The sequence below is a fragment of the Tribolium madens genome, unplaced genomic scaffold (genome assembly GCF_015345945.1).
Source record: "Tribolium madens isolate multiple individuals breed KSU strain unplaced genomic scaffold, Tmad_KSU_1.1 Scaffold_20;HRSCAF=117;Tcas5.2_LG4, whole genome shotgun sequence".
NCBI lineage: Eukaryota > Metazoa > Arthropoda > Insecta > Coleoptera > Tenebrionidae > Tribolium > Tribolium madens.
The window spans coordinates 8,323,369-8,347,977 of NW_025400985.1; the positions used below are offsets into that span (position 1 = coordinate 8,323,369).

At 30.2% G+C, this 24,609-nt stretch overlaps 3 protein-coding genes across 4 annotated transcripts; 1 reads left to right on the forward strand and 2 right to left on the reverse strand.

Annotated features, from left to right (window-relative positions):
- Positions 1–7,344: 7,344 nt before the first annotated feature.
- Positions 7,345–11,239, forward strand: LOC123005335 (cholecystokinin receptor type A-like). 2 transcript variants are annotated; one of them, XM_044399025.1, is made up of 8 exons: positions 7,345–7,626; positions 7,943–8,057; positions 8,107–8,307; positions 8,357–8,539; positions 9,136–9,590; positions 9,640–9,875; positions 10,324–10,484; positions 10,535–11,239. In XM_044399025.1, exons 1-8 carry the CDS (start codon positions 7,345–7,347, stop codon positions 10,567–10,569), a joined length of 1,668 nt encoding a protein of 555 aa, XP_044254960.1. In that variant the 3' UTR covers positions 10,570–11,239. The 2 variants fall into 2 exon arrangements, with proteins under 2 accessions (XP_044254960.1, XP_044254961.1); XM_044399026.1 differs by having other exon boundaries at positions 10,538–11,239.
- A 1,746-nt stretch (positions 11,240–12,985) lies between these two features.
- LOC123005018 (arylsulfatase B-like) lies at positions 12,986–19,826 on the reverse strand. The gene is made up of 8 exons (XM_044398604.1): positions 19,669–19,826; positions 15,255–15,414; positions 15,125–15,201; positions 14,929–15,075; positions 14,619–14,880; positions 13,590–14,042; positions 13,304–13,531; positions 12,986–13,253 (listed from the first exon to the last, which is right to left on the reverse strand). The coding sequence occupies exons 1-8, from the start codon at positions 19,786–19,788 to the stop codon at positions 13,024–13,026; spliced, it is 1,677 nt and encodes a 558-aa protein (XP_044254539.1). The 5' UTR covers positions 19,789–19,826; the 3' UTR covers positions 12,986–13,023.
- A 1,775-nt stretch (positions 19,827–21,601) lies between these two features.
- LOC123004940 (heat shock 70 kDa protein-like) lies at positions 21,602–24,570 on the reverse strand. The gene is made up of 3 exons (XM_044398484.1): positions 24,268–24,570; positions 23,392–23,609; positions 21,602–23,341 (listed from the first exon to the last, which is right to left on the reverse strand). Exons 2-3 carry the CDS (start codon positions 23,594–23,596, stop codon positions 21,705–21,707), a joined length of 1,842 nt encoding a protein of 613 aa, XP_044254419.1. The 5' UTR covers positions 23,597–23,609; positions 24,268–24,570; the 3' UTR covers positions 21,602–21,704.
- Positions 24,571–24,609: the final 39 nt, after the last annotated feature.

Genomic DNA, 24,609 nt, shown 5'->3' on the forward strand with positions numbered 1-24,609 from the left:
CCTTTTTTTTTCTTTTGCCTTATGTGTTGTGGTTTTACAAAATTGTAAAATTTATTCGCAAAATAACTATTTATTTTGTTGGTCATAATTATTTTGTTTCCACCTAAGACCCAAAGCTTTTTAAATTATTGCCACAAACAAAACCATCAAAAAAATTGACACAAAATGTAATTTCAGAACATGAAAGAGCATTTACACCAGCTTAACTTAATTATTTAGCTGAAATAATAAAAAATGTGGCTTTAGTACTGTGATGTGTGCTTTTGTTTACCAGCGTTTTAATTAAAAGCGTTTTTTAAAATGAATTGTCGTTTGGTGAATTATTAATAAATTCACCGGCCTAAGGTTTGCCACAAATCATTTTTAACATACTATACACAAGTAAAGTTGTCTCAATTTTTATTTGTTCTTAAGTATTTCTTTTTTTTACTATCATGTGGCTTACGAGACTTTAAATAAAGATTTACCTTGTTTTCTCTCAAGTTCAAAAGTTATTACTAATTTATGCCAAAAACTTTAAACAAATTTCAGGAAGAAGCAGTAAAAATTTATGCTTCGTAGGATTTTTGTTAATCAGAAATTTTTAATAATGCAAACTAATTTAGTTCGCAATATTTGATAATTTACATATTCCAAAGTTGCTCTTATTTTTATTGCTGTTATGAAAATAAATAATTCCTTCTAGTGATACAATTTCAATTATGTATGTATTGAAACAATATTATACAAAAAACAAAACACTTTGTCCTCGAATGAGTGTTTTTAATTAATGTATAATAGAATAATTTAATTATAAGAAAGTATCTGTTTATATTGTGGCATCTTCTAGTAAAACCAAAGATAAATCATGTTTGATTACTGGTCGTTGTTATCTTTTTGAAGGTTACATAAAACAAAATGTCCAACTCTATAAATTACAGATTATCGAGTTACTCGCTTCAGCTTAAAATCCACGAGTGCTGGAAAGAAACAGAAGATTAAAATGTTAAAATATAATAATTTTAGAATTGCATTTTATTATTACATGTTACTTACTATAAATATTACAATAAATATGTACAAAAACGACATACCACATAAAAAGTACAGACAAATCTATTTTTTGTAATAATACAAATACCTACTTTGAACTTTTTATATAAAAAATGAAAAGCAGTATTTGGGTTAATTGAATTTTAAAATAATAAGCATGCAACACAAAATAATAATTCAGGTTTTTGAAATTTTATTTTAAAATACTGACAACGTAATGCTTATGTGAATGCAGGTTTTAAAACTTATTTCACGTTTGGACGCCTTCTTGTAAAAGTACTTGCCATAGTTAAAAACATAACTTGTTTTTAAAATAATAATACGTTAATATATTTATAAGAAACTAAGTATTTCATCTTTTTTACTCTAATCGGCAAAAATGCTCCATCAAAACATATTTTAGTACTTAACTCTTTAATATCTGCTTCGGTAACATTAATTAGTAGTAATTTGGTTTTCGGTTTACTTTCCTAACTTAAACTTTTTAGACAAGAAACTTTCTGTAGTCCAACTCGAGACGACATAAATAAGATACTTCATTACGCATTAATAATTTTTAAAAATTGTGAGTGAAAGTTGAATCAAAGTTTCTTTTAATTCAAAGAAAACTTAACACAATTTAAACACAAACAAATATTCCACTGCAAAGTTTATAAACAACAAGTTTTAGATTATGTTTATAGTTTTCTTTGTTTGTACGTTGTAATTGAAGCGTGGGCGCACATATGCAAAAGCTGCCAAAAACAAAATGTTTTTCCATATGATTTTTAAACGTACATTATTATTCCTAAAAGTAATATTATTGAACAAAAGGTTCAATTTCCAGCTAAATCGAAGTTGCAAAATTAGAAAGTGTGCAAATATTTATATCACGATGTATCATTTTTTGTTCGAAAATCGCAATATTAAAGAATATTGCATAGCACAGATGCACTAAAGTATCTTTTGTTATTACTGAATAAATCATAAAATGATTATTTCTACTGATAAATAAAGAAGAATTGCAATTTTATGCTGTGACTTTTATTTTTTTCAGTGATTAGTAGAAACAGTTTGCAAAGATGTTAAAAATTTATAGACGTATTGAATTTATGGCTCAACACAATAAATTTTATGCACTCGAGTTTAAGTCTCGTTTCATTTTAACCAACCACACAACCATACATTTTAAAAAGTGGCAGATTGAATTTGGTTCGTAAATTTTTTGTTATCAATGAATACGTTTTATTGGCTCGATAAGTACTAAAAATAAATCAGACAAATTTGAATTTTTTAGCTAAAACTGCCACGTTTTGTGATTAAACTTAAAAAATAGCTGTCTTAAAATCTAACACAAGCTTAATTAATTAAAATACGGCTTACAAACTATGATTCTAATGACAAACGCATAACTTGAAGCGAAATATAATCAGTGTTTATTAAATTTAATTTGCGTATTGTCGTCATCACGTGTCACGCTTAGGAACATTTCAAAATTTGCAAACTGAGAGAGTATGTACTGTTTTAGTAGCATGTAGTCTTGACTCTCATGCATCTGTTTCCACATGAAATTCAATCAATTATAAATTAATAAAATGAAAATAAAAAATAAGTACAAAATACTAAACAAACACCAAAAATGTGTGTATTGTTGAAACTTACCTAAAATGAACATGATCTTGTAATAACATGAGATAAGCATTCTTGACAAGAAAACGTGGGGTAAATAAAAGCATGTTAGTGTAAGTTCACCTTTGACACGGCAACTGTGCCGTCACTTTCAGAGTTTCATATCAAAAGTTACAATGTGATGTATGAAATGGAATTAGTAAGTGAGAAATCTTAGCGTTTGATCGAATGGATGGTAAGTAAATGTTAACTATACATTTAATACGATACCAATTGTATTAACTTTCTACAATATTTGTATTAAAAAAACAACTACTTTAAACAAGAATTATTAAAACACATTAATGTTTAATTTTCAATTTAATTGATTTAATTTAACTGTAAGTTCGGTGTTTTTGTACATACGTATATTTATAGTCTTCACTGTATAATAAAAAAACTTAAGATAATTATTTGTTCTAATTGTAAATGCTACATTGTTTTAAAATTGTATTATTTAAAATTCGGTTTTAAACCGAAATACTTGTACTACTTGTCCCGGCGCATCCACCATTTCGACTAACTAATTATTTTTTATAATTGTTTTATGATCATATGCTACTGCGAGTGATATTACAACAAAAACTATTATGTTTGCTCACATTATAACCATGTTAATATAAGGTTTCATCATAAAACAGCTATTAAACCGAATTTAACAGCATGATATAACATAATGCTCCATTTTTTGTTTTAAAATATAACATAATATGCTGTATCCTTTTCCATTTAAAATTCTGATTAAATTTTGCTTATACTCGTAATAAACACAAAATATTTCTATTTCTTTGTAACAATAAAAGTATAAAAGTAATGACTATAAAATTACCAATAAAATTTGATAGGAAACTACCTCAGAAAACAGGAGTCTATAATATAAAATCATTATTATTACCTTTTTCCTTATTGTAAACAATAAGTTTTTTATACCTTATGGATAGGTCAATGTATCATATTTTTTCAATTCAGCAAATCAACGAATTTTTTAAACAACGGCACAATGACGTAAGGTTTTTGCTTTACTATTATTTTTTGGAAATTTTGTCATAAGGAGGAAATTTTAATTAACTTAATCTACATTTTTATAACTAATAATTCGGGGAACATGTGAGAATTTCGTTTTAAAAAGTGAATACTTAATTACAATGTATCCAGTTTAATTAAACCAGACTTACGTTGAATTTATCGCAAATAGCCTGTAAGCTTCTGGTTTTATTAAATATTCATTTCCGTCTATTTCAAAGAACCATTAAGCTATTTGCATTGACTACATCGTTAAATTTAATAATTTGTAAATCACATTTTCCAGCACATTTATATAAAATTTTTACTTTTATTATTTTTATTATTAAATACAAACATTTTTTGTAATCAAAACAATACGTAAATGAGTAAATTATTTAAAATCAATCTTCTAAAATTTAATTAAAGAAAAAAGATTTGTGCTGTTACTGTAAAGGACAAATTACAGTTTTTTTTTGTGAGTTTGGAATGTTATAAATGCAGAAATAATTTCCTTTCCTTTTCCTTTTATAGGTACAGAATGAAAGTTCTTTGTCTTTATTATGCTTTTTCAACTGTGACAGAAACATTTGAAACAAATTTTTATTAATTTCAATATAAAGCTACATCTCTATATCTACTAAAGTAATTTGTAATTATACTGTTTTTTGTTAAAAACTGTTGAATTACTTTACTCTCGTAGTACATCTTTTACTTAGATTTCTCTTTATTTGCAAAATATGTATGTTTTCAGACAAGAAATAAATGTATTAACCAAAAAAGAAGTAAGAATTGATAAAGCAAAAAAGTGAAATTGATAAAGTGAGTACAGTACAAAAGACAACTCTTCCTATTATTATCAAAAAAAAACTTACGATTATACCTCACATCTAAAGAATGTTTAGACGTAAATAGCAAGCGACACAACATCCTGACGTTCATAAAAATATCTGTTATTTTTCAGCTAAACTTACACAGGATGTAATAAACATAAGTGAAACAAATAAAATTGTAATTTCTTAGAAGCTTTAAGGTCTTTGAGGTAAATAATCTAAATTAATTTTATATAATTTTTATACAATTTAGGTACTACACACAATGTTTGATCAACCCTGTGTAGATACAATTCCATCGCTATTCTCGGATAAATTGTGGACTGGATAAAAGTTGTCATCTGGTAGCAAAAAAACTCATTTAATACAAAACGTAAAAGTAGAAGGAGCGACATGCAACCACTTTGCTCTCGTGAGCTCTTTTATATTCATAATTGGTTTTCTCGTGTTTCCACTAGTGATTAAATCATTTTATTTTTTAATATTACTAGCTTCCACATTTTTACATTTTCAAAGTTGTTAACGGATTTGTTATCTTGACAACAAAAATCATTTTAGAATCTTGAAAATTTTGCTTTATGGCTGTTTTTTGTTGCCAACTGTACGCGACGTATAAGGTTCCTTTAATTTTTTGTGTCGGGGTAGAATGAGCTTTCATAATTTAACCACCGGTGCGAAAAGGAGCTTTTATTATTATCACATCTGTGTTTATTTTATTGGGTCAACTTAATAAACAGTGGGTTTTATAACATTTTGTCTGCCTTTCTCACTTTCATAGCACATTCGTTAAACGAATATTCCTTTTGTAAAAAAATAAAGGTTCAAAAACTAAGTAATTTTCAATATGTCTGAAAAAGTATTTCAAATGCAGCTTTTAGATGCACCATACATTTTGGAAAAAAGTACAAAAATTATAAAAATAATTACTTTTTATGTATGTAGTAATTTTGTTGCAATAATTGTTCCATGACTAAATTAAGTATTCAAAAAGCAACACTGATACCTCACAGTCATCAACCGAAATGTACGAGTATTAGACGTGACAAATACCTGACGTTTGTGTAATGAAATAACAGGGCAATTGTCACGTAATTGTCTCGTTGTTATTGAAATATCTACATCTCTCTTGTTTAATTATAAACTTGTCGACTTACATTGATGTTTACACTTTACGTTGGTAACTTAAAACTGAGATAAATCTCGCTAGAAGGTCGCAGGTAATACAATAATGGTTCTCCGTTTTGGCACAATTTTGCGTACGTCGTCAGTTTTGAGAGAAATGAGATTTGATTAATTGTTTGTCCTTCGGCTTGAAAAGAGCAGATTAATGTATATACACACAGAACATAATGTATTTAACAACCGAATTAAAGGTTTAGACATTTACGATCGCGTAAATTGTGATTTATCGTTAACGAGAGGCACTTTTTCATTCCCCTATTTATGGACAATCAATTTGCAACGCTTATTATTGAATAAAAAGTAATAGGAAAATATTTTATTTTAGCTATTTCAGTTAACAAAATGCATCAAATAATGTTGTACAAAGTGTTTATTTAAAAAAATTGCACAAAAAGGTGTAGTGGTAGGTATAATTTTTTTTAAATAACTTGCACTTTTTATGTATGGTAAGCTTTTATTTGCCATCCATCTAAAAAAATAAAAAAATGACAGAAATCTTTTGTAACACCTATTACGTAAAATGGCTTCATTTAAAATAGGTACAAAATTTTATACTTCAAAAACTTTAACACAAACACACCTATTCAATAAACACGAGCACAGATACCTAATTGAAATGAGAATTTTACTCGTAGTTTTTCTTTATAAAAGAGCATTCAGTGTTCTTTTTAGACGATTCAGTCTTTGGTAACGAATTTATACTTAACCAAAAGCAGCTTGTAATTCGTTTAGTCTGTTTGAATTGACATCATCTAGTAAATTTATTTAGAGAAAACGCATAAAGAGCACACAAATTCATTTTCAAACGCAAAAACTTTACAGCAAGCCTAGTTAGTGTTTTCCATACTTTGTACAGTTCAATCAATACACGACGAGGAGTCAACGTTATCAACTATTTTCAACTCCAGGAAAAACTCACAACAAATATTTCCCTCAAATATGTGTACAATTTAAATTGTATTTCAATTAAGTCTGTTTAATTAACTACCTATTTTAACATGTTTTACATTCCCTTTCGAATTTTAGAGATACCAGTTTGAAACAAACTTGAAAATTTACGAGAAAACTCAAAACTAAGAACTCAGGAAGTTGATAACCATCAGGATGGAAAGTAATGTTCCAAATCAAAACTTGTTGAATTTGGGGAATTAATTCAGTCGATTACGCAAGTACCTGACGTTTATCGAAAGGGCAAGGCCCAGAAATCGAAAGGAAATCAGACAACTGCTAATAAAGCTAATTGAAGCATATTATTTGCTTCAGTAGCTAGGCTTTATTAAGTATACAAAATTGTTTGAATGAAAATGTAAGGTTCTAATTCTAATTAAATATTTAGATAAACTATTTTTATTGTATGTACCCTAACTTTGTCAGTTACTGAAAATAATTAATAAAATAGATGAGATCTAAATAAAACTTTTTAATTTTCGGCTACATCAACTAAATTTGCGTCGCAACCGTCTACCTGGAATGCATCACTGTCGAGTGTCGTGCTTAAAAGCTCTGTACTGCTTATGCTCGAATATGTGTATGTGTCAAGACCCAGTTATTTGTCACACGTTTCAGGCGTTGCAAATAAATTATGTTCGCTGAAAGTCAACCCAATGGCAGTTTTTACGCAGCATTTTTTTTGTTCTAGGGGAGGAAAATGTCAGAAGTGGAAATGAACTTTACAAATAATGTATTCGGTTCTGAATTTGCTGTAAAGTCAAATGTTCAAATATCAGTTGTGGATTTCCACAATTTCACAGGAAGGTTTAACAAAACGAGACAAAATAGTTCGTCTAGTGGGGTGTTTGAAAGCGAACTAATTATACCATTATACGCCATCATATTCGTCTTGTCGATTGTTGGAAACTCTTTGGTACTTGTCACGCTGATGAGGAACAAGAGAATGAGGACTGTCACGAATGTTTATCTTCTGAATTTGGTGAGTTTTAATAAATTAAATTAATCAATAAAATTTGCGTTTTTAAAAAAAGTGACATTTAAAAATTGAGGTCTTTTTGTAGAAAATTGAGAAATTTCTGTGATACTTCTATTTTTAAATGTCTTTTAATAGAAACCTATGAAATTCATTCTTAAAAGCTTCGTTCGATTTGTAATATCAATAAAGTTTTTAACTTTACTGGCGCGGTTCCAAACTGTCAGTAACAGATTGAACTTCCTTTTGTGCAACACTGGTTCTAATGAAATAACTAAGTATCTTCCCAGACTCCCACAATTAACAGTTAACCGCTTTTCAGGCAATTTCAGATTTGCTACTTGGAGTTTTCTGCATGCCGTTTACTCTCGTGGGTCAAGTTTTACGAAATTTCATATTCGGCGCTACGATGTGCAAACTTATCCCTTATTTTCAAGGTGTCTGTCATTATCAAATTAACTGATAAAACTAATTGTTGATTTTCAGCCGTTTCAGTCTCTGTTGGTGTTTGGACACTAGTGGCGATTTCACTAGAACGTTATTTCGCAATTTGCAGGCCACTAAAGTCCCGTCGCTGGCAGACTCAATTTCATGCTTATAAAATGATTGCAGTGGTGTGGCTAGCGAGCCTTTTCTGGAGTGCCCCTGTATTAGTCGTATCTTCGCTCAAGGCGATGAAGGGTCGAGGTGGGTTTTATTGCTTCCACACAGGATGAAAACGTTTAAATTTTTCTAGGACATAAATGCAGAGAGGAGTGGCCGAGCAAAAGCAGCGAACAAATTTTTAATCTGTTCTTGGATGCGATGCTGTTGCTGATTCCAGTGCTGATCATGAGTCTTGCTTATTCGCTAATTATGACCAAACTCTGGAAAGGCCTCCGTAGAGAAATCCAACATAACAACTCTTTCCAACAACAAAGTGAGCTTATTTGTGTTACTGCAACACCTGATAGTAGAAATACCAGTTCTAGTTATTACATAAGTAGATATTTTTTTAATTAATCTTTTTTATTAATAAAGAAAATTTAATATTTGCTTTTGACTAATAAAGCTTCGCTGAATTTTAGTGGTTTCACCCTTTTTTAAGATATTTACATTTAAAACAATAAAATTTCAGTGATTATTCTTAGATTTCCATCTGTTTAATTTGTTTCCGTCATTACTGGGTTTATTTAATAATTTTCTTTAACTCTAATAAATCAAAAAAAAATTTACCTAAATCTATGTATAGCAGAATTATAATAGAAAAATAAAAAATTGACATAAATCATATCAATTCTATTGCATCAATCTAAATGAAAAAGTTCACGTTAAAAAAATGGGAAACAATCATTAAAATTTAAATTTTTCAACATTATCTTAAAAACAGGGAACAATCAGTGAAGTTTTAGCTTTTTAAAGTACTTTAGAAACAGGTATAACCACTAAAATTTAGCGAAGTTTCATTAGCCGAAGGCAAGCATTAACTCGTCTATACGCTAGTTATTAGTTAATAAAAAAGTTTAATTTTTGTAGTGATCCACCGGTCTAACAGTTCTCCAACGATAAACGGCGAAGTGAACAAAAACAATAGTCCTCAAAGTACCTCAGAACCTTCTAATATCAACCTTCTTCGCCCGACAAATCGTCTTCTTCCTCCAAGTCATAAAAAAACACAGTCACGGACCAAAAACGTAAAAAATTCGAAAAAACCCGGATCTGTAAAAATGTGGTTTATGAAAGGCATAGTCCAAGTCCGTTTACCGTCTTCGATCAAAAAAGGGTACACTTGTAATACTCAAACCAAAAGTACTTTAGTTCCACGCTGCGAACTCACAACACCATCTTCAGAACACTGTTCATACAACGAACTTTGTCCATCGAATGATGCCAGTTATGCCACTTCTTCGGTGGATGAAACCACGTATCATTTTACACGACACGCCATTAGGTCGAATTACATGGACAAAAGTATCGAAGCGAAGAAAAAAGTAAATCTATAAATTACCAAACTTCGTTTTATTAATCCGCCTGTTTCAGGTGATACGAATGTTGTTTGTGGTTGTTGCCGAATTTTTTATTTGTTGGGCGCCTTTACATATTTTAAACACTTGGTATCTTTTCTATCCAGAAGATGTGTATTTGTATGTTGGTTCTACGGGTATTTCTCTTGTACAACTTTTAGCATACATCAGCTCCTGCTGTAATCCAATCACATACTGTTTCATGAACCGAAAGTTTAGACAAGCTTTCTTAGCGATCTTCAACTGGTATAAGTGAGTACATTTCACCCCATTAAACTTAAATTTTACGTAAATATTTGACCGAGAAATTTGAAGTGAATAATTGATACGTTCAAGAATTAAATGGAATACACATTGTGTGTTGACAAATCGGCAAACACTGAAGCGTAATATTATTCATAATGAGAAACAAACTGATATTTACTTTTATACGAAAATTTGTATTGAACCATTGATATGTTTTCTTTTAACTAGTCAAGTTAGAAAATATTGTTACACCTATAATAATGTTCGCAACTAAGAGTTTCACGGTTCCCGACCTGACTAAAATAAACAATAAATGAATAAAAAAATTGCAGTAAGACGGAAATCGGGCGTTTTATCTCCTGTTTGAAATGTGATCCGCATTTTGCGCCACTTGTACACTCTTAATTGGTGCCTGTGATATTGACATATCTATTTATGTTATCGTTGTTTTTAGCGTGTGTTATTGCTGTGCCTGCATGGATTCGAATTCCCACAGAACTCGTACAAAAACAACCCAGAAGAACGGCATTCATAAAATTATTCAAAATAACTCCGACGTCTCGTGCAACGAATCTACAATATACATAGGGCGCCAAAGTACCATCGGACGATCCGGTAAGTTTGTATTTAAAACACATATTGGATTAAATTAAAATGGTTGATAGAAGTAGTCGTTTTGGAAGCTGAAGATCGTGTTTAGCAGCGGCTCAGAATACGCTTGTGTGTCATCATCAACGAGTGGGAGTCGTCTTGCTCAAGTTGTTGCAGCTGATCCAGACGATGAAACTTTTAGGTATAGGATCACTTGGGTACGACCACCCAATATGCAAAATCATTCTATAGTTGCCAATCAGAATCAACTTTATTCATAAAAGAATTTCTGCTGTGCCAAGCATTTAAGCAATATTGAAAATCGACATGATTTTGACACTGTTGTGGGCTTTTAAATCATGTTATAAAGGAAGAGTAAAACGAGTTACCTAAACATTACAATCATTTTTAAACAACGAAATTATTCAATCTGTATCGTTTTAGTTGAATCACTGTGTAATAATAAAACTATCAAAAACAAATTTATTTGTTTCCTTATAAAAAATTACTTAAAAGGTACATTTTAACTTGGTTTATAAGCCCATTTCTAAATAAGATACAGCTACATAAAAAAAAACGTTTTGCTCAATTGTTTTAAGTACAAAAGTGTTAAAATATTATTGATATCTTTTTGTTTAACAAAGGCCCGGTTTCTAGAAACATATTTAACATAGAGTATTTAACAGAGAGATATATTTCAAACCTCAGTTAAACCATGGTAACACCAATCAGATCAACACTACTATCGACAGTTAAATTTTATGTGATGTTTAATCGTACCAGAAATCGGGCCTTAATAAATAAATATCTATCTTGTAAAATATACACCAATAAGATAAGTTTTGTATGTGCAAAATGAATAAATTGTAAAAAAAAATTTTAAGTTGTTATAAAAAATTACAATTAATTATTTCAATGTAAAAATACTTGGGTTGTATTTTCTACAAATCTGTTGTTCCTTACTTGGGAATAACTTTTAAAAAAATATTATATTATAATTCAACGAGCAAATGATGATTAAAAGCTTTACCTTCGTGAATAATAGCCATTATATCCGAGTAGAATACTAGACTAAATATTTTCAATTTTTTGTAGGATTAACAAAGTTGACGGTGAAAGTTAATTAATAATAATAACAAATTGCGTTCAAACAATAGATCATACAAAGAAGAATCGTAGAATATGACTTTATATTCCACGGAGTGTCCAGATAAATTACTTATTTTGATTTATTTTTGCTATAAGTTATTTTTATATTGTAGATTAAGGGAAATATCATTGATTCTTTTCTCTCAAAATGTTTATTTGCTACAAAATGCTACATGTTTTAGCTCATTTTTGTAATGGACATCTTCAGGCAATAATTTTATGATTTACGATTCACAGTTGAGAATTAAAGTGGAATCCTAATAAAAGTAATTTTTACTTCCAAAATATTATTTTGTTTTAAATACACTCACTTTGCCGTTAATATTTTTTGTTCAAAACGTTATACGCCAGTGTTTTACTCAAAATTTGAATAATAAGTAGTTTGAGAGTAAAACTAAGTTAATAAATTTTGTGAGTTAGGCGACTCTAATTCCAAACACCTCACAATTATATTGCCATTATAAAAATGATCCGAAAGATGTAGCATTGTAGCAAATAAACATTTTGAGAGAAAAGAACCAATAATATGTCCTCTTATATAGTTTTCTCACAAAAATGGATCAATCAATAATATTTTTATATTTTTTTCAAATTATTACTGTTTCATACAATATGAGTACCTAATTATACTCGTATTTATACCTCCTAGTTGTTAAAATTTATAATTACTACAATTGTATAATCTAATAATTAGTTTTTTGGGACATGTTCATATAAATGTAAAAATCTATATTTTTATCTATATTTGATACGGAATTGATGTTTTAAAGACTGATTGTGTAAAAAAAAACTGTTAAGTATATGTGTGTATTATATTTTTTTAATTATGTAAATAAAAAACAGCTTATTGTTTGTTGTGATTATTACACATTAAACACGGTTACAAGCGCAACAAACAAAACGCTTACTTAAAAATTACATATGTATATAATAATTATGTGTCAACAAAGTCGTCCTATTAACCTTTACAAAAAGTACCGTTTCTCGATATAATAAATTGTTAAATATTTTGATGTATGATTCTTATTTCCACATATTCATAATTTTCTACACAAAAATATTGAAATCCACATTATTTACACAAAGAAATTAAACTAGCGGTTGTGAAGTAAGAATCGGAATAATCCGTCACTACTACATGACAAAATATTCGAGTTAATAAATACGTTCTCAACTTTTGATTCTGTAAAATGATATCAAAATTGTACTAATTCATAAACTACTAATCATTTTTCTAAAACTGAATTTCGGTTTGTATTTTAAGTCTAATAAAATAACAAAAATCAGATCAAACTGTCCAATAAAACAACGCAACAATTTTTTGGTCTTTTAAACGTTCATTAGATTTGTGTGAAGGTAAATAAAATTTTAACGTGTTGATTTTTGTTAAATGATTTATTCATGAAATTTATTATCAACTAGAACAAGCAGCATCAGAGCAATCGCACCAGGGATTCCAAACAAATTGAAACAGTTTAGGATCAGCATTTTCAATATCAATCATCGTCTCAATTTGTGGAACTAATCCTTGCCTGTAGTCCACCAAAGTGCGTTTAATTCTCCTCACAACACTCGGGAAAAACTTGGCTAAATCATTTTCTTCGCACGGGTCATTCGGTATATTATACAAACAGACTGCTCCACCTAGAACAAATCTTTCAACAACTGAAACCACACAAGACTGAAACACATACTTGCAGGATCACATGGGTTTCGTTTTGCTTTCGCATCAAGACATTTAAGAGTAGCAACTCGCCTTAAACCATCAAAGTCGTTTTCTGAAAGTGGATTGTAATTGATTTTTTTTGCAATGCGGCCCACAGGACTGTCGTTAATCGCTGAAGTGTTGTATTCTTGTTCGTCGATATTTTCATTGAGTGGCGCCCCGAAATAACCATTGTAACTCCCGTTCCCACTGGTACCTTATTAAACCACGTGTTTTAACAAAACGCACGAGCGAAGCGAGTATCATGCACTCACCAACAATCAATTTCCAGTAAGAGAATCGCAAAGCGGCATTTCTGGTTTTTTCATCAATGTTTAGTGGAATGTCGTTTCTGGCAGATGGTAAGTCGTAAACTAGACTAGACCACTGGTCTATTCCGTCAAGGTCTGGGTCTAAAACACTTAGATCACCGCCTACTGCAGTAAAAAGAGTCGGTAACCAGTCGGTTATGTGGATAAGGTCAGTTGAAACGCGTGACGATTGGACCAATAAAGGACTCCATATGCATGCAACTGTACGAACTCCACCCTCAAACAGAGTGTCTTTGATGCCTCGTAAGGGATAATTTGACCCCCAGTTGTGGTATGGTCCTACAGTCGGCGCTCCGTTGTCAGAAATAAAAACAATTATTGTGTTTTGCAACATGTTTTTCGCATCTAAAGCTTCGAATATGGCACCGATGCTGTCATCAAGTTTGGAAACCATTGCTACAAAACACCAAACAAAAATCTCTCTCAGCTGTCTATATATAATATTTCAACAGCAATATTCAGAAACTGCTTTTGATTTTTTTTTAATTGGATAAAAAAAACTTAACCATAAATTTGACTCTTCATTTAAGAAATAATTTAAAGTTAATTTTCTTGCGTTTTTTTTTTTAAGAAATATCTCTACAGTTGCACATATTTTAAGTCCACTTTTTTATTTTGTTATGAATGGTATTTAAATCCTTAAACCGGTTGAAAGTCTGGCTTCAGTTTTTTAAATAAAAAGACAAATTTTTGTCTTCATAACATCACTAAAATTTTATTGTCCCACAGCTGTTTTATAACTTTGTTGAAAGAAATAAATTTGAGTCTTGCTTTTCAAACAAGATTTCCAATTAGGTAATTGTTATTGTTGTTTTTAAAACAACTATAAACATGAAATAATGTATGCATTTTTTCAACACCTATTAAATAATGCTTAGTTGTTACTCTTCTAACATCATTTTCACAAATATGAATATAATTACTACTTAGATGAAATACGAGTAGTAAATTTTGTTTATTGTGGTAACTCACCTGCGTAGGTTCTTCGATTGGGATCTGGGATATGTTTAAATTTATTAATTGTTTCTTGAGGAGCTTCCAACCATTTTCCTTCATTTCCTACGTGTACGGCTAGATGAGCAATCATCATAAAAAGAGGAGAATTGACATTGTGTTTTTGGATCACGTCAACGGCGTGTTCAGCAAATAAATCCGTTGCGTATTTTCCAGCATCATTCCATGATGGTGTTGTGTCTCTTCTCAAGTCAAATCCGCTATACTCTTTATCATTAATCTAAATGGCATGATTATTAACGTTTTTAACATTTGGTGATTTTGATACCTTCCAGTTGGAGACATAATCGTAATAACTGGTGAAACCGTTGTAGAATCCGAAGAAATGGTCGAATCCTCTGAATGTTGGAGTGTCATTCCAACGGGAGTGTCCCAAATGCCATTTGCCAATAAGATAGGTGGCATATCCCATGTCCTAAATAATACAAAAATGTGATTTACAAAACAATAAAAATACAGTTTACCTTGAAATATTCAGACATAATTTTTCCTTCGGGTAAGGATCGTCCTTCAGCTGGTGTTATTGAAGGTCCTTGCAGTCCTTTAATATTTAATAAACAATTTGTTTACTTATCGTTTTATTGGATATTTTACCTAATTTCATTGGATATTTTCCTGTTAATAAAGCTGCTCTAGAGGGAGTACCAAATGATTGGCTGTAGTGACTATTGAGAATTATACCATTATATGCAAGAGCGTCAATGTTAGGTGTTGGAATCTGGTTGCTTCCGTGGAAACCCACATCATTCCAACCCTGAAAATAAAGATAAATTCAGATAACAGCAATTTTAAAATCCAATGCAATACGTGTTTTTAAAACGATAAAAAGTTGGAAGTTGCAAATAAAGAAATATACGTTGAATTTTGAAACTCTCTGTGAATAAAGTATGTACGTATAACATAACGCAGAGATTTATTTATTTCGTTCTCAAGACGTAATTTTGTTTACCTAATTGTAACAATTAAAAAATAATTGCTGCCGTGATTATTGTTATTTAAATTTATTTAGTTATTTTCTTATGCAAAACCGTGTAGGAGGTTAAGGTTAATTACAAGACAACTAGATTTAAATTCTTCGAGCGTTCTGCACTTCCGTAAAGATAGCATCATGGAATTTATTATTTTACCAGACAATTGCAAGTCAGTCTTGAAAAAAATAATGAGCTGTTATTAACATTCCAGATCTTTTTAACGGATTTTTAAAGTCCACGCTTTTTCTAGATCGACTCTTTCAAATAAAATTCGTATGTTTATTTTAATTATAATTAACTATTATAAGCTTTTAGATAAACGCAACATTTATCAAATACACTCGTAACATAATTTTGAAGCAAGAAATTTTTTGTTCAAAAAACTTTTGTTCAAAAAATTTCTTTTAGTTATAAGGAAAAAAGAAAATATTGATAAGTCAATAGAAGTATGTTATCAATATTGCTGGAAAAAGACTGGATAAAATATAAAATGACAATTTAATATTACCCAACTTTATGTTCATTTCATCCCGTCCTCCACGTCTGTTAAATAAAAGTCAAAGCGATGTTAATGTAAGACAATAACATCTAATTTTGCTTATTCTTTTTGCTTTGTAAACAAAAAAAAAATGATGATTACATAAAAATATATAAAACTAAATTCATTTCATTGCAACCGCCTTCAACATTTATTCGTTTAACAAGTACTTACAGTATCTAGCTAAATTTAACTTTGACAAAATTAAGAAAAAAGGAAATTATATTGTATAACATTTAATATACTTTGGTACGTAAATAAAAAGACCATAATCTTATACAGGGTGTTTCACACAATTTTACGAGACTTGAGTCAAATGTACGCATCCGAATATGAAAAATTCACAAAACACTAGATACAAAAAATACACATTTAATTATTTAATTTTTGGAAACCCCGTGACAGTAGTTGTCAACCTAATCACTGTTTCATTTTGGCTCCAAACCCTCTGAGAGCTGGCTTATACCTATACTACATGTATTTATGTATGTACATGTAGGTATGTACAAATAAATGTATATTTATTTCATTGTTTTTAGCCGCAAATTGAGACTTGAAGAGTTTCTTGATGTTTGTCGTGTTTCTTTAACGGTAAATAGAGACCCGGATAATATTACCGCTTTAAATAAATTAATAGATATTTTTTTATTGAATAAAATGTGAATCTCCACTGCAATTTGACTATTAGAATTAGAAAAATATGACAAATAAGAAGTGATTAAAGCTGCAAAGACGCAAGGTTCTGCTAAAATATGAAGGTGAACTATAATAATTTTATACATAAAAAAAATGGACATTTAATTTAATTTCAACAATAGCATTTGAACCTACTAATCCATCTGGTGTTGCACCTAAAAAAATTTTCTTCGTCAACAAAAGAGCCGCATGGGTCCACCTTGAAACCTGTGATTTGTTCAAACTTTGCTTTTTCTTCATTATCAGTACCCCACTGTAGAGGTTCAGGCAATTTATTAAATTTAGACACACCTACACTATATAAGATATTTTTTACAGTATTTGCTGTATTGGTTTTACATTTCATGTTTATAATTCTTCCAAAATTACTAGCTTTCTTTCTTTATCCCACTGCTTATTATTACTTTGACCAATTGTTTCAATATGAATTTTTAAAATATGGCAAGCAGCCAAATCATTCAAAAACTCACTTTTTATTATTTCATATGTTTCCATTGCCACATCTATCTATTATGTCATCAACTCATCAACCGCACCATATTCGGAATCTGCACTTTGAATACGAATTTTTCTTTTATTTAAAACATCTTCCATGATAAGAACCGCGATTTGAAAAATTTATTCTTTTCCCTCCAACAAGTTTGTTAACTACTGAATTAAATGACTCAACAGAATTATTATCGACATCGTACAAAAGACTTGAAGATAAATTTGCAACTCTTTTTAATGCCCGCATGAACAACTCAAACAAAGAACTATTTAAAAAATCAGAATATGCAACTACATTTGTTATTTGACCAACTGTTTTACAGAAATACGAAGCGCAATTGACAATTTGAATGATCACCAAAAATATGTGCGGGTCCATTTAAAATATCATTTTTCATGTTTTCTGTTTTTTGATCAATTGTACAGCTTTCAAAACAAAATATTTTCAGTTATAAGACTATTCCATAATTTTGCCGCTCATCTAAGGATTACAACTTTATATGTTTTATTCACATTTTATTGATAAAAAATGTCATATACCTAAGTTACGAGTACCATTTAAAAACAATTGCAAAACTCAAAAACAGAGCACTTTAATTTTTATTATCATTTTCTAAAGGCAAATATTAAAAAAAAAGCGAAACATTTTATGCTTCACTTGAAACGAGCAAATCTGTAATTAAAACTTCATTATTCAGATTCAGTGAAAAGAAAAGTTAATTTTTTTTTAGATTTTGTACTTTATCTTTGCTTTAAAGTCCTATCACATTGGCGGTTTTATTTATTGACAACTATATGTTACTTTGACAATTATTTTATTAATTATATAATGATAGCTTTTGTTAAAAATGACTTCGTTTTTTATCTTAAAGCTGTTTCTTTGAGTTGCTATTTATCAAAATTATGTTTTTCCCACAATTTTTTTTTGTTTTTTGCTAAAACTCATTTGTCAAAGTGAGATTATTGTCAAAAAAATAAAACCAAAATCAAGAAAAAAATGAACTTTTTTCTATTTCGATGTTAGAATAGGTCTATTCCAGCACCCAAATGACGTCATTTGCGTGCTGGAATCGCGGTAATTTAATTTTAGTGACGGCCTTTCTTCACAATTCATTTTCAAATGTGGAAATAAGAATAATTTTTATTTTTTACAGCCGCCTAAAATTATTCCACACATAAATGTCGCCAACCGTCGCAAAATTCTATAGACAAAAAAAAATTAATTTTCATTTTTTTATTTATAAAATGATATAAAGCGGCGAAATAGAAAAAATAGTATAAAGCACTTGTTGCAGAAGGTTCTTCAAGCACTCATTCGTTCCTCAACTCGCCGCTTCGCGGCTGGTTTCGGAATTTCAAATTTGTGCTTGAATAGATAGATACCTTCTGCAACTTGTACTTTAATATACTATTCTTTCTACTAAGTTAGAATCTGAATCTCTGAAATAAGAGAAACTCATCGATGGTGAAAACCTGTTTCCTTATTTTATTTCCATTTTAAGACTAAAGCGACCAGGCACCCCGTAGAGAAGGTCGGATGATTGACAGCTGCCACAGAATACAGGTCTAAAAAAAGTATGCAACTTTCAGTACACTAAATCTGAACAGTTCATTCGGTACCCTAGAGCCTAAAGTCATAAACTGCCGTTTTTCAGAAACAATTATCATTTGTTCTATAAAGAGACGGCATAAATCTGATTCTAGTTTATCTATTTTAATCACTAACTAACTAAAAACGTTGTAATTTTTAAAAGGGTGAACAAACTAGAGAAGATTATCCAATTTTTTAAAATTTATAATCGGAATACGTATTACTGATTGCATCTTACAGGCGCAGGCCTCGTAAAAATAATTTTACATAAGTAAAACACCCTGATGTATTGTATCCTGTATCTATTTTTTAATTTTTTAGGAGTTTGTAAAAGAACTATAAAAAGCAAAATGTGTAAATCAAGGATCAGTAAACAAAATTATTAAGTACAAAAATAAAATACTGTAAAGCTTTTAGATAAACCTTGTTTTATTAAAAAATCGTATCTACGACTTTCATTAAGTATTATTAGGTACATTTTTTTGTTATAGATGTTATAAATTCCACTAACAAAACGTTTTTTTTTTACAAATATAAAGAACTTTCGAGCAAATGGCGTGGCAAAACGTCGCACAAGAAATAAAGATAAATATTAAGTGTAAAATTACGATTGTTGTGCAGTTTGTGTAAAAATAAAATCTTGCTACAAAATTTTCCGTCAGAAATTTAGAACAAAAATAGAAAAAATACCGGCAACTTTACTGAACAAAAATTTGTACTTACCAAATCATCAGCAACGATGAAAACAACGTTTGGTTGCCCCGTCGCACAATGAATTTTTTGGAAAAAAACACAAAACAAAACACATCCAAAAATCAAGTTCCATCTCGATTCCAGCAACATGCCTGTAGTTGTGTGTATCTATAGAGTGGATGTTCAAAACAGGACTGAATCCGCAAATAAAACATCATCTTAATTTATACACTTTTATCTGATGATCAATTAAAGTAAGAATCAGCCACGGCCAACTTCGTTAACATGTTCAACTGCCTATGAAGTTCGTTGATTTGCGGACATTCCATTCAAGATAAACAAGTTTTTTATTGTTTTGAAACAACATCTAATATATTCTCATCTGAATAGTTAAACATTTTAGGAAACATAAAGAGACTAAAGAGATATTGCCACTAATGCCTGCAATTTTCCAAAAATTCTTTGCAAATACCAAATTATAAATAGGTACCGGCAACTAATTAAATTTTTTTAATTTTAAAATATGCGAAAAAAAATAAAGACAACATTTCTCATTAGAAGTGTTATAGTAACATCTTGCCATTACTTGGAAATACCCAATTATGTAAGGAAATGAAGGTTAAAATCTAATCCAGCGTTTTTATATCGTCACTTAAAATAATATGTTCATAGACGAGAATACAATTATATGAAAAATTAAAGAAAGTAATTCATAATTCAACGTTTTGTGATTTAATCATTAGATAAAGCTGTGACCTCAAGACGATTCATTACGAAATTGTTAATGAAAGTTTATTTTTTGTTTCAAAAATAAATAGACATTGTTTTACAATTAAGAAAATAAAAATAGTCACTTGTGATTACTTGATCAACCTTGAGAATATTAGCCAACTAAAATTTTCATTGAACCTTTCAGCAATTAATTTTAATTTTTCCATAATACATATAATAATGTCTGAACACCGTAGCAGTGAAATATTTGCTTTGTTGGCTTAGATTTTGTCCAAATAAAGTTAAAATTTTTCACAATTTTTTTGACACGGTAACTTTTTCCCTGTTCAATTTTTCAGTAAGTACTTACAATAGTTAAAATTTTAAAGATTCTATCCTGTTTTTAAAGTAAATTAAAAACGTTAAAATATCAAGGCGGCATTTCAGCCTACTTTTAAGGTTGCTTTTTGCACTAACTAAATGAAGAACACACAGTTCACTAAAGTATTAAAGTTATTTCATTACCAACAAATAATTTAGGTTTGTTTCTTTTAGAAAAGAATTACATATATGATAATTCAACAAGCGTAGAGATAAAAAGCCTATTAAATGAAAATAGAATTAATTAAAAATAAAAAACACGATGCAAGTGAAACTTTAATTATTTTATTTATCAACAATCACTCTATAAAGAGACTTTATTCCACACTTTAAATGCGTATAAAGTACCACTTTATCCACTAGTGGAATAAAGTAACTTTATTCCACTGTTAGTAACCAGCACACCGCGCAACAGCTTACTACGTTTAACCGAAAGCACATTTGGCGTGACGTTTAAATATCAGTTTAATTTTTAATTAAGTTTGGAATAATTTGGGCCTGTGATTGTGGATAAAACGTTATATTGCAGTCGTGTGTTAGTCGCGTTTTATCCACTTAAGGCTCATCATCGTAGAAGATAACGGTAAATCCTGAACTGCAGTTGTATGACGTTCTCGCGGTTAAACATTCTTGCGTGGATAAAACACTATCTAAAACACTCTTACAAAAAATAACTATTTTTTATTTTATTATTATTATTAAAGTAAATTTTTTATACACAACTAAAGCCAAGTTATCTGTGAGAATGTATTTCGGGTTGCGTGTGAAAATTGGTTAGGGTCTTTATTGTAAATGACTCGCCCTGTATTTATATTTTAGATTATTTATACTTAGCACCTGTTATTGCTTAGTAAAAGTAAATTATATAATCTCTCAGAACAAAACTTTATTTATAAAGAAAAAAATACATAGAAAGTAAATTATTGTATAAAACCAATGGAAATTAAAATTAATCAATATTAGTATTATAGTATTTAAGGCATATATTTGAATGCATATTTCTTCTCTAAAGGTTTACACAAAGGTACGACTTGTTGTTTCAGCTTAATAACCTCTTTTTCATCATCTACATCCAAGTCCTTTAATTTTTTTAACACATCACTGCATTTATCGTAAACGTCCTTGTGAGTCGCGACAAGCCCTTTTTCTTCAAAATTATACATAGCCCTAATACAGTACTTATACACAAAACCCTTAATGTCTGCAAATTGTCTGAAACGTTCATCCTCCGCCGTATTTTCCTCAGCTTCAACCACAACTTTCTTAATATCACCATCGCTTCTACTCCCTCTAGTATACACAATCTTAACATCCTTGGTCCTGTTGCTTACGGTTTCGGTAGCTTTAACAGTCAAAATTCCATTCTGATCAACAGTCATAACTACTGTCACCCCACACTGACCGGGCGGAGCTGGTGTAAGATCGGTGATCTCCAAGTGGCCCAAAAAATAATTTTTCTTTGCGTTGAGTCTTTCCCCTTCATAGATGTCGAAACTCATATTTGCTTGATTGTTATAAACTGTTACGCGTTTTGTTGTTTTGGTGACAGGGATTGGTGTATTACGCTTGATCATGAATGTCATAACATCAACAAAATCGCTAATACCCAAAGACAAAGCAGTGACATCAGTGATTTTGATTTGACTTATGGTTTGTGATGGATTTTTTGATAAAAGCGCTGCTTGAATTGCGGCTCCTTCAGCCACACATTCGTCCGGATTAATGAATTTGTTTAAAACTTTGCCGTTGAAATACGCACTGATCATTGACTGGATCTTGGGAATTCGAGTGGATCCCCCACTTAGAATAACCTCCTTAATATCGCTTTTTTTCAAATTGACTTTTTCCAAACATCTGGTCATAATATCGATGGTTTTTTGGAACAAATGTTCTGCTTTTGATTCAAACTGTCCTCGGGTGATGGGGATTTCAACAATGTTTGAATTTGGCACAAACGCGTTCAGAATGATACTTGTTTCTTCACTCTCTGAAAGCATCTTTTTCACCTCTTCACATTCATTGTTTAGTCTACGCATGTTTCGGCGATCATTTTTCGGGTTGTAGTTGTATTGACTTATTAACACTTGGCACACGTGCTCAACTAGTAAATTGTCAAAATCGTGTCCTCCCAAGTGGGTCTCACCGTCAACCCCAAGGATTGTAATATCGCTACCATTTCTTTGCAAAATGGCAACATCGAAAGTGCCCCCTCCTAAATCGTAAACAAGAGAATATCCATCGCCGTCACTACTTTTGTGTTCGTAGTAATAACTCAGAGCAGCAGCTGTTGGCTCGTTCAAGAGTTTCAACACTATAAACCCGATTGTTTTGGCTGCGGCTAAAGTCATTTCTCTTTGAGCAATATTGAAATAAGCAGGCACTGTAATCACAGCTTTGTTGATAGGGTGACCCAACTTGGCTTCAGCGTCGCTTTTAATCTTTCCTAAAATGTAAGCACATAACTCCTGAGGTGATCTTTTAAAAACTTGGGTTTTGGTTTGGACGACTACGACTGGATCGTTAGAGATGTTGGTAACTTGGAAAGGTAAATAGTTTAAATTCTTTTTGATATAAGGGTCGTCGTATTTTCGTCCTACAAGTCTTTTGATTTCTGGAAAATGAAAATAAGCGTTTTTGGAGTTTGATTTGTGGATTTTTTACCATAAATGCCGTATTCCGGTTTGACGTCAGCCATACGTTTTGCATATTGGCCGACTATGACACTGTTTTGCTCAGTGAAGAAAACATAAGACGGTGTTGTTCTTCCACCTTCTTTGTTTTCAAGTATTTTCAATTTGTTGTTGAGGTGTACACATACACATGTGTTGGTTGTTCCTAAGTCTATTCCAATCACTGTTTCACTCATGGTGGAAAATGACCTGTAATCAAAAAAATGTACTTAAAACTTTTTTTTAACCCACCAGCACATTTTGTTACAAGATACGTGCAATTGTAACATTATTTTTCATTTATTTGTCTATTTTATTTTGAGTTTTTTGATCAATTCTTATTAATATCTATTCCCCGTTTAGAAGCATTAAATTTTTTTATCAAAAGTAAAGCACTAATTATAAGTATATTACGTACTACCAAACGTAGCGAGTTACATAAAACATTCCAAAACTTTGATTAATTCATACGCTTTACTTTAATTATTAGTGGACAAAAGGTGAAAAAAATGTAATTCCTCACTGATCCTAATCAGTAAACCTAAGTTGCATGTTTTTGAAGAAAGAAATAGGTAAATAAAAATCAAATCTAATAACTGGTTGAAAAGTTGGCCATTCCCCAATTTCTGGGCTGCACTGCAAATAAATCCCCACGATATGATCCGATAATTATTTTAATTTTAATTATATCTAGGTACATAATACGTAGGTTTCCCATCTTGTTTCTTGGTCATAAAATTATAACCTATAAATCTCAGTAATCCAGGAGTGAAATTACTTAAAAAAATAGGATTATTTAAAAGAAAAATAAAATAATAAAATAAAAGAAAAAAACTTGTTTGGTACAATATTATTCTGTTATACATACCTTTTTCTGAAGATTACCTTTTTAGTTTATTATTACACAAAAACAAAGTAGATTTAATCTTATCTTTAAAGTTAACTACGTGAACATGTGTAAAAATAATAATTCAAACGTGAAAACTGGATAAATAAACAGCAACAATCGATTTTTTGGCACAAGACTTTCGGTTAACTGACAACTCTAACCTTGACAAAAAAGATAAGGAATTAGAGAAATTAAAAAAAAAACATATTTGCTTAAATGCAGTTTGAGTTCTGGGAGGTTTCTTTGACAATTTTTTGTACCTATCGTTTGTTAAGACAGAAAAACAGAAATTATTATGCATTTTACATTAATAACTGCTTT

What these genes read in the sequence shown, in the direction of transcription:
- LOC123004940 (XM_044398484.1), bottom strand. Translation starts at nt 23,596, where the DNA reads ATGAGTGAAACAGTGATTGGAATAGACTTAGGAACAACCAACACATGT. An exon ending in ACCGGAATACGGCATTTATG is followed by an intron (nt 23,342 to 23,391) that starts GTAAAAAATCCA and finishes TTCATTTTCCAG; the next exon opens with AAATCAAAAGACTTGTAGGA.
- LOC123005018 (XM_044398604.1), bottom strand. Translation starts at nt 19,788, where the DNA reads ATGTTGCTGGAATCGAGATGGAACTTGATTTTTGGATGTGTTTTGTTT. An exon ending in ATTATGTCTCCAACTGGAAG is followed by an intron (nt 14,881 to 14,928) that starts GTATCAAAATCA and finishes CATGCCATTTAG; the next exon opens with ATTAATGATAAAGAGTATAG. An exon ending in TTACTGGAAATTGATTGTTG is followed by an intron (nt 13,532 to 13,589) that starts GTGAGTGCATGA and finishes TGGTTTAATAAG; the next exon opens with GTACCAGTGGGAACGGGAGT.
- LOC123005335 (XM_044399025.1), top strand. Translation starts at nt 7,345, where the DNA reads ATGTCAGAAGTGGAAATGAACTTTACAAATAATGTATTCGGTTCTGAA. An exon ending in CAAGGCGATGAAGGGTCGAG is followed by an intron (nt 8,308 to 8,356) that starts GTGGGTTTTATT and finishes AAATTTTTCTAG; the next exon opens with GACATAAATGCAGAGAGGAG. An exon ending in AAGTACCATCGGACGATCCG is followed by an intron (nt 10,485 to 10,534) that starts GTAAGTTTGTAT and finishes AATGGTTGATAG; the next exon opens with AAGTAGTCGTTTTGGAAGCT.